This window comes from Malurus melanocephalus, unplaced genomic scaffold (assembly GCF_030028575.1).
Source record: "Malurus melanocephalus ecotype Western Australia unplaced genomic scaffold, MMel_1.1 scaffold_409, whole genome shotgun sequence".
NCBI lineage: Eukaryota > Metazoa > Chordata > Aves > Passeriformes > Maluridae > Malurus > Malurus melanocephalus.
In genome coordinates, this window is record NW_026623641.1 from 50,856 (window position 1) to 60,990 (window position 10,135).

Here is a 10,135-nt window from a genome sequence, read left to right on the forward strand (position 1 = left end):
AAAACATCTTACAGTTTGCAAGTGTAATGTCATATTCCATGAGAAATGCCAGCAAACCATTAAACATTGTCTTGCTTCACATGCAATATGTCCATACTATACTCAGCAAGTGCTGTCACTAGTTTCTTGGAAGTACCTGTAAAGGTACTTGTACTTACAACTGCTTGGAAGTACCTGTTCAAGTCACCTATTTGTGTTTCTGCAGAATTACCTGAAAGGAAGATTCATGCAAAATGGATGTTTTCCTACTTAAAAAGCCCCTGCAGTTTTACATGGAATCTTCTCTAGTGATGTTATGAAAGAAAAGCAAGCAGTCTTGAGGGAAARGGAAAGAATTAAAATGAGTAGCAGCCTTTACATTCTGCACAAATGGTGTTCTGTTGTCTTTTTAGAGTATGTGCAGTTTTTTGCTTATATGGTTTTGAAAGATTATAAAACCTGAACATTCATTGTTCTTCTGACTGATGATATATGTTTTAAAATACTTCTCGGCTTTGTGTTTGTACCAGTTGTATTACTTGGCTTAATTGTTACATGTATTTTTTTATTGCCTTAATTTTAAGGCATTACAGTTCTGGGATTTGATATCACACTTTATTTCTTGCAGCAAACTCTGGTGAGCTAATTATAGTGGTCCTAATTGATTTCAGAGAAACAGGTGTATTAAATTAAATTAGTATTTAAGCTGCTACACCAGATATGGTGTAATGGAATGGAAATTATCTTTCCTGCATTGTGTTTGGTGCTGTGTAGGTTGGTGCTATGCTCATTGCAGGCCATTTTTTATCTTATGTAATGACTCAAATATCTAAACAATGGAAGAGAAACAGTTTTGCCATTAATTTATTTACCATGAGTGGTTTCAGAGTCTCAAGTCAAAAGCAGCAAAACTATTTAATCAARGTGGAATTGCTGTTGAATGGCTAGGTGTGGGGAGATTGTAAAGCATCCATTTGTGTTTTATCTAGTACTTTTAAAAGTTTTTTTMTTCCCTTGCTGCAGCCCAATAAATTAAAATTTCAGTGACTTACTCTTAATTTGTTAAGTAAATTCATAGGGAGTTTTGACTTTGAATAACAATTTGTGCTGTCTCAAGTGTTTGCTCAAATTTTTTAATCATAGGATAGATATCTAGCTTTGCAGTATTTTAAAGTACAGTTTTAATTTTCCATTTTGATTTAGCATTGTCCATGAGATTTTCACTGCAAATAATAGATGTATAATAGAAATTTGAAGGGTAGTTAATGAAAATCCTTTTATAAATCACTCAAAGATGTAAGCTAATCAAATCTCTCTGATTATAACTTAAAATTACTATTTTGTCCTTGTCCACTTTGAAACGTGACAGATATGCCATGGTGGTGTTTACAACTTTTCCCTTACCTAAATTCTGCAGTGTTGTTCTTACCTAGTTTTTATTATTGGGCGNTTTTTTTTTTTTCTATGACTGCGCTGGTTTTGGCTGGGATAGAGTTGGTTTTCTTCCAAGAAGTCTTCAGGAATGTCTTAGAGGGAGTATCTTTGAGATTTCTGTGGGGGTTTGATACTTCTCTCCTAGATTCTGTTTTCTCTTTTCACCTTGCTAGATCTCTGTTCAATCTCACCTATAAATCAAAATGCAACTCTCTGGAATTCAAGAGAAGSAAGTATTTTAGTAAGACTTACCTACTTTTGCTACAGCAGACATTGATGTATGCTAGCTCAATCTTGGAGGGGAGATTTTTACTTGGTTGTTTGCCTTGCTGAGAGTTGTGACTTCTCAAAGTTTCTRACCTATTTTTGTTGTGCTGGTATCTTTATGTGATACCTATGCATACRGATGTGTATTGACCTGTTAGTTATGGAGCAGCAGTTTATCCTGCTTGGTGTAATTGAAATGTCTCTTCATACTAGACAAGCTTAAAGGTGAATGTTTAGTCTTATTTTAGAGAATCAGTAAGATGGGCTCTTGAGAGGATAAGCAAGGCAATGGAGATTATTTCTGGAGAATATCTGGCAGCCAGTGTGTATTTGTTGTAGTTGTTGCTCAAGGCTTTTAGTGTGTATTTCAGGCATAAAAATGAGCAAAACTGCAACAGCATATATTGTGAATGCCTTTACTTAGAAAGGGACTTTGAAKATACTTCAAAAGCTGATGAACCCCCTTTTTCTGTCCTCATCAGGCKAGTCAGGGGAACAATACTAGGGCCTATATCTCCCTCTCTTTCCCCCATTGCTCATGATGTCCATCTGCTTCTCCTGATACATGTTTTCATGTAGTTTATTTAAGTATTTCATTTAATGCAGATATATTAAGTGKTTCCATTCTAACCAAGGAATTAGCAATGAACTCCTTTGACATTTTAACTATTGCTTTAGTAATTTATATTTTTAACTGTCCTTTCTGCCAGTTGATSCCATTTTTTAGAGGGTTAGAATTTTTTAAATGATAGATCAAAGAAATACCCTCATTGCATTCTCCAAAGTTTATACATCTTGGGGATTGTTTTAGCTTTTCATGATCAGAAAAGATACTTTAATGTAGATACAAGAGTTTGTGTGCAAGCCCTAGACCGAAAGTGCTGGTTTGTAACATTTGTGTGCTGTAGAGGATTAGTGTTTTCAAACAGTTGAATCTCTTTACTTTTCAAACTTGTGTCTTGTGTCCTTTTGTCTCCTTTATACATCCCATTATGAATCTCTAGCCATTATACTCTGCTTGATAAAAATGAAGCTATTGATTTTGCCCTACTGTTACCTTCTTTCTCATTCCCTAAAAATGAGGAGGATGACTGTACCATCTGGCACACAAACTTCTCTTTGGGCCTTTTTCTAAATGTTTGTGTTTGATGTGTGGCCAAATCTCGCAGATTCCTTCTTTGAGACCTTTGTTASATATGGCCTATCATAGCCATTACCACAGTTAAAGTGTTCTCACTTTGTATCTTAATTTCAATAATTCCTTTTTCTTGGCTATTCCTATGTTATCTAGTCATTTAGAATATTCTGAAAGATCATTTTCSTGGTTTATAAAATCAAACTGTATTTATGTATCTTATTCACTTTCTTTCTATCCAAAACTTATTTGTCTTTGCCATTAAACTGTTCATGGTTTAAGTGCATTTTTGTATCATCCTTCATCCCAAGATACCTATTCCTGCTGTTAAWTGGCTCATCATATGATCCACATTGGCCAGATGTTAGTTTTCTTTCTATAAAGTCCCTGCATTCCTTATAAACATCGTTTTTCAAAAATCATTTTTCTTCTCCAAAGCTCTCCTTAAAGTATTTTTTGCTGTGATGTCTGAATAAAGGCTGGACAAGACTTATCTCCTGGTGTGTAAGAATTCTGCCTGTTGAGCTGACCAATGTCAGATGTTAAAGAAAAAGGACTGGAGGGTAACTATTCATTGTCTTTAGTTGATCTTCAGCAACTCCTGAATTATGCCCTTTGCCTGTGGGCAATGCAAAGGAATTTGACTTAGGATCCTTGCCCTTTATTGTCTGCAAACTGCAGTTTTGAGTAGTTAAATATTTATTAACACTTGAGATTCTTTTCTTGTACTAAAACTGTGTCCTTTTCCACCAAGAGCTAATGTAACATGAATTACCTGGCATTTTCTCTGGGCTCTGAATGCACATATGGGCAGACAGTTCCCTGGCATGACAGTGACTGTACAGTTCAGAGCAGATAGCCTGAAATTCAGGAGGCAGAAGGTGAAATACTTGTGACTGAGGAGAAGCACTGAGAAGTACACAAAGTTCAGAAACATCATTACACCTTGATTTTTCACTTTCAATCTGTCTGTTCCTGTGATCCTGTGTACTTTAATTTCTCTGCTGTAATAAAGTGTRTACTCCACTGACAGTGTATTATTATTGATGTTTCTTCATAGAAAATAAGAGGCATTTGAGGATATGATTTCCAGTATGTCCATGGCATTTTCTTCCTGGAAATCGATCATCCTTTTAGGCTATTGTTTTCTTTGTCCACTCTGTCCTTCCTGGGAAAGAGAGTTTGARAGAGGTTGTAACTAGTGAGCTTGTCTTTATAGACTTATGTAAACATGAATGTAAGTGTTTTAGAGGAATAGTGTGTAAATGCTGTCTATTTATTTATTTTTATTGTAATTGTGTTTAGGTTTTTGGTGCTCAGGAATAGTCTGAGAATACAATGAATGAAATCTGGATCTGGGATTAAACTTCCTTTAAAAGTTCATGAAATACAAATAAAGAAAACAAATATATTTATTTTTCCCAAAAGAATAATTTCACTGTTGTGTTTTCCAAGTTGCACTTAAAGCTAATATGTGAAGCATAAAAATAATAGTTAATAATGAATTGTTTTAAGTAATATGCTGTATTTTATTTTTAAAGACATTTCAGAAGTGACTGTCTTTTATCTTAGTAGTTATTTTTCAGAAAAAAAATAAATGCATGAATTTTTAACAAAATTTTTATTGACTTCAAGCCTTGTTTTAGTATTTGTATTTGTTCTTTCATTTATTTATCAAACTTTGTTATATAGTGGACATTTAGTATTATGGAAAAAGTATACTAGAAACATTAGTGTTAATAGCTTAGTATTTTAGTCCTTCACAAATTAGTACCTGGGGTAACTGGATGATTTTAGGCCTGTTCTTACAAACAAGGCCTTACTGATGTGCAAGGAACAGTAATATGTGTCAAAAACTCCACATGAACCAAGGTAAGCAGTATAAATGGGGTGTAGGAATCCCCTGTTAGACTAAAAATCTCCAAGAGAAAATCTCCAGAGCCTACAAATTAAAGACCTCCAATATCAGTTAAAAATAAAGCCTTTTATATAGTAGGAGAGCATTTTTTCAGCTGATAATCAAATGACACTATTATACAGGCTTACTAGATTTGCAAATTTACAAGTTTTTACAAGTCAGTTGGGTCTTTTCCTCAGGAAATCAGTTCAAGTTTTTTTTTCCTGCATTGACTCAAAGAGCCTGGTTGTCTTTAAATCCTTCTGAATATATTTGCCTTATAATTTGACTGCATTGAGTCAACACCCTTATAGGAACTGTAATGCAATAAAAAAAGAGAAACTGTTCAATATAGTTTCCAATTACCTTAGGATCAGATTGGAGAAACTGGAATGTACACAATAAAACCTGCACAAGACTTGAGTTCTGTGAGATTTTGGAAGCAACCAGTGTTTTTCAACATAAAATACCATTTGAAAGCTTTACTCTGCTTCCAATGGTAGTAAAATGATAAAAATGAAAATATGTGTGTGTCTTGAAATATGCATTTTGCTTTTTAAACTTTCTGAACCACACCTTTGTGGAATTGAAAGCCTCCTATGTAAGTAATCAGTGCTTTTACTCAGTCAATTTTTTTATTATAGTGAATATTTTTGCTTTACCATGTTCTGCAATAAAATTCTTTATAACTTATTTACATTTTTACTTAGGAAAAATATGTCAGTTCAGATCTGCTTGGTGAATTTATTTTGTAAAAGTCTTCAGGTTACAATGGAATTCCCAATATGCAATTTGATTGCAAACAAAATACCGAATATTAGCTCTGTCTTGTTTTTGTATGTAGCTAGCAGTAAAGTTATTACRAAGTATTTGAGTGTATCCAGAAATACATTTGTACTTTTGAGATACAAATTTGTTGCATTTGACCACAGAATTTTAATTGTGGTTTCATTTTAGTTTTGCAAATAAAATTAGTCTGATGTAATAAATTCCTTTTATTTTAGCAAATTATTATAGAGAGAAAGAAACTTGCATTTGCATGCAACCTGTAAAGGAAAGTATTACATCTGATATGTTCCCAGTGAATAATTTCTAAGTTGGGTAACTAAATAGTTACCCAACTCCAGTGTAATAATTTTTCATTTCTTTGTCTTACTTTTAGTTGACTTGGAGCATATGCGCACAGTGAAGGCTGACAAGCACCAGCGACTTTGTCAGGAAAAGAATTTCAGTAGCCATTTTGTGTCAGCCAAGACAGGAGATTCTGTAAGTAAGAAAAAAAAAATCAACTTGTAGATGTCTGTTGTTTTTTGTCAAGATGCAGTAGTTTTATTATATTTTTACTTCATATTAAAAAACATTGAGAACCTGGCTGCTGCAGATCCTTTTTGCCTCCTTTAGTTTCATGAAAAGTAGATCTTTGAACATGAATGTGTATTACTGTTATTAAATTACAGTTGCTTCTCCTCTGATTTTCMGTTTGAGGTAAGATTTTAATGGAAATGGTCTGGCTTATATATCAGCGTGAGAACTGAGACCAGCTAAATCTCTGTTTGCTGTCAGCCTCTAGTTAAATATATTCCTTCATTCCAGGTGGAGTTCCATCTATAGACCATCAATATAGAAATTTCCAGCAATTGGTAAATAATGTGACAAGACCCTGTTGCAATAAAATTTTTTAATATGAGTCCTGAGCCTTGAGAGACTTTCCCTCTGCAGGTCCATTGAAATTTGAACATTCTGGCATTTGTACCAGATGCTTTGCAGAGTGCATTTTTGAGCAATCTTTTGACTCTGAGCTAACTGGGTTATTTGTTTTAGTTGGAAGCATATGAAAGAAAATGTTCRTTTTCAGTTGACACTATCAGTCAAATTAAATAATGTTGTATTGTTTTGCTTGATTTCTGTCACATGCCTAATGAGTTTGTCATTCCCATAAAACAGTCCTGTATCTGTCTCCTTAATATTACTGTTGACAAGAAAATTTATTTTGTGTTATTGAACAGTAAGACCATGTTCAAGTACATGGAAGTATAGTCCACAAATGGAATTCCTTGTTAAGGTCTCTGATGAAACTTATGCAGTGAGCTGCYTAGTTTTGTAAGATAATAGTTTCTCTGTAAAGTCTAACAATACTGCTGTTACAAATGCAGTGAGCCCTGATTCTCTTTGTAGTTGGTTTTAAATCTTGTTATAATTTTTTGCTTATAGTGTGAAAATGCGGGCTTTAAGTGCTAGAATCAGAAGAAAAAATCATAATGCTGCACTTAATAAAATTTGCATCTGATAAGATGTATTCTTTTCTCCAGGAAACCACCAAAATCAGTTCATTTTATAATTGATACCTTTATCATTGCTAATTATGACAGAATCTTTATTGCAGATTTTTAATTAATTCATTAATTACATCRGTATTCCACTATATATACTGATTGTACTTTTCAYAGCTTACTGTTTAACATGCCTAGAAAACTTTAATGGGAAATCTCTGCCTAAATATCTACTAACAAAARAAGTAGTTTTAATAGTTCATTTGTAGTTTCAATATAAATTTGAATTAGCCCTTTCACTGTTGCTGCACAATGATCTTTCACAATCTTCATGTACTKTGGTAGTTGTGCAGGAAAGATGGACTGTTTGTCCTACACAGTAGTTTAAGAAGAGACCATCCATTGCTACCATGGATATAGACTGGAGGAGTCTTACTCAGTTAAATGATGTTTTGTTTACATCAGATGTTTTCAACAGATGTGTTTGCAAAAGATGATTTTATATACATAGAAAATTCAGAAAGTCTCCCGAGAGAAAAAAAAAATCATGGAAGATTTATTATAGTTAACTGTGTTATCAAATGACATAACTGAAGCATTGCACTTGTCTTTGATRTTTTCTGCAGTGTCCTCAGGACAGGTGATGTAGCTCAGGGCACCKGAGAGCTTGGTGTGGGTTAAACTAGGTCTCTGGGTCTCAGGATCTCTGTTCAGTATGTCCTTTCTTGTTTAGATGTTGGTAGAACAGACCAGCAGTACATCAAGGAATTGATAAAAAAAAAAAATTGTTTTGAAAGGTACCACACTTTGTTGGTTGTGCCACTAATTTATTTCTGGTTTCCGTCTCAGGTGTAAGAAGGTTGTGAAAATTTTTCTGAATTTTTACTGAAAATGACTGAGAGCACATACATAGATCTTGTTTTTGGGGGGTTGCAGCTGCATGATGAAAACCAGTGTTTGTTAGTAACTGATGAACAGCCCTGCACATAAAATACAATGTGTAGCTTGGTAATACGGCATTCAGCAGCAGTGCACACTTAAGCTGCTTCTCCTGAACATCTGTCATGTTCTTTAATCTCATTTAAAATGCAGTTTTACCTAAACAGTAAGATAGGTGAACCATCTTCAGTTGAATTAAAGGAATTATTTAAGACAGCATTGCCACCCAGTATTATGTGTTAAACCACATCCARAGTCCAGCTCTGCCAGGCTGCTGCTGCAGGCTGTACAACATCTTGCTTGCTCCTAGATACTTTTACGTATATAATGTTTTGTAAGACTCTTTGGAACTATTTAATATTGCTATTTTTTGAACATTTAGTAGAGATTTTCATAGTCTCGATGCACAGTTTTGTTGTTCTCAGTTTCAGAAACCTACATCTCTTACTTCACAATACACTGCTAATATATTTTTGGGCTAAACATTAGTGAATACCCTTATTCATATTTTATAGCACTGAGAGTAGTATTTGAGAGGTGGGTTGTGTAAAAGCTTGTTTAAACTTAGGTCTCTGGAGGCAGAGTAGAAGTGTTGCTTAACAATCCAGCATACTGTTCATTCCTTGTACCATTGTTGAGTTATTTTCTCAAATTTTTAAACAAAATTGAAAGTACCAGATGAGGTTATTTTCAGATCTGTTTTTCACAGGTCATAATTTTGTATATCATTGTTTACAGTTCAAGAATAGTTTGATATATTTGAAAGAACCTCAAGGATGTCTGGTTTTAATCATTTAAATGCAATTTATTTTTTTTACATAGGTCTTCCTGTGTTTTCAGAGAATTGCTGCTGACATACTCGGCATCAAATTAAACAAAGCAGAAATGGAACAATCACAGGTGATTTTTCCACAAATACATGGGKTTTTTTTGGTATTTTATTTAGTATTAAAAGTGATCTTGTTGCAGATCAATAACTGTTCTTTAAATCAATCTTCATCTGTTGTTCKGAAGATAATTATTTAACTTCACAACAACTGAAAAAAGATAATAACTCCTTATTTATCCATCATGGTCAGCTCTCTGAAACAAGAAAAACATGTTCAAAAATGAAAAAAAATTTTAGTTGTGAGGATATTTGTTTAAAAATAGCACTGAAAATTAATTTAGAAGATAAATATGTATGCCTATACAGGTAGCATGGAAGATATGCATGATATTGTATGCATGGGTTTAAACAAAATATTTTTCTACAACCCAGTTTCAGAAACCTCAAAAAGAAAGACTATACTACTGAGGCAACTCTGTGTAATGAAATTTGACATTACAATTATTTGAATTTACATAGTGAAACCAAATGTTGYCATTATAGTGGTGTAATATCCTGGAACTTCTTTTCACTACTACTGTTAAAAAAGTACCACAAATTAAGTCAATGAGTTTATTTAAAATAACTGGCAAAACATTTTTTATGTACGGCTTGGTCTCCTGCTTTTTGAAATATACAATAAATATGTAATTTCTGAAAGTGCTTTACCACAGCAGTATTTGCAATCTGTGTTGAAGTAGTTAGCTAGAAAACTGTATTGTAAACAGTAAAATTGTAAAACATCCTAACAGATCATACTTAACAAGCAGAGTAGTTTCTTTTTTAGGCAGAGAAATGTAAGTGTGTCTTTTCAATGTTCTTTTATCACTACGGTATCATCCATCTGTTGTTCTGAGCTCTGTGATTATTTGCATATAAATAATTGAGYATATAGAGTTCTCCAATTTTTGTTTAGCTAGCACTGGAAGATCAGTCCTAGACCTCTCTGTGCTGAGAGTGGTGCTCCRTAACTCAGGTGTGAGATTGTACAAAGGTGTGCAATCCTTAAATTTAAAGGAGACTGAAAAGGGTTATATGGAAAATTGYCCTGTTGTAAAGAAAGTGTCTGTTTTTAGGTTGTTTTCAAAGTAAGAATCTCCACAATAGCCCCAACTCAAGAAAACCTAACTTTCTCTGTGAAATTGATATCAGATTTAAGTAGGCTTCCTTCTACCTTAGTATTGTAATTAGTTGCTAATTTTGTTGAGTAGATAAATGGATTATGCAATATATGGGTCAGACAAAGTTGAATTGCACAAGTTGCATTAGTAATAACCTATAAATAGTTAAATTGCATAAATTAAATACTGTGGCATACATTACTGTTAATGTGAATCCAGGCTCTA

General features: G+C 33.5%; 1 protein-coding gene across 1 annotated transcript in view; it reads left to right on the forward strand.

Moving 5' to 3' along the window:
* The window catches only part of RAB28 (RAB28, member RAS oncogene family), a 62,926-nt gene that overhangs the window by 46,853 nt on the left and 5,938 nt on the right, over window positions 1-10,135 (forward strand). Inside the window, exons 5-6 of the mRNA XM_057379495.1 lie at window positions 5,875-5,978; window positions 8,744-8,821. Of these exons, the coding sequence (XP_057235478.1) occupies window positions 5,875-5,978; window positions 8,744-8,821 (182 nt within the window). The remainder of the gene's footprint in view (window positions 1-5,874; window positions 5,979-8,743; window positions 8,822-10,135) is intronic.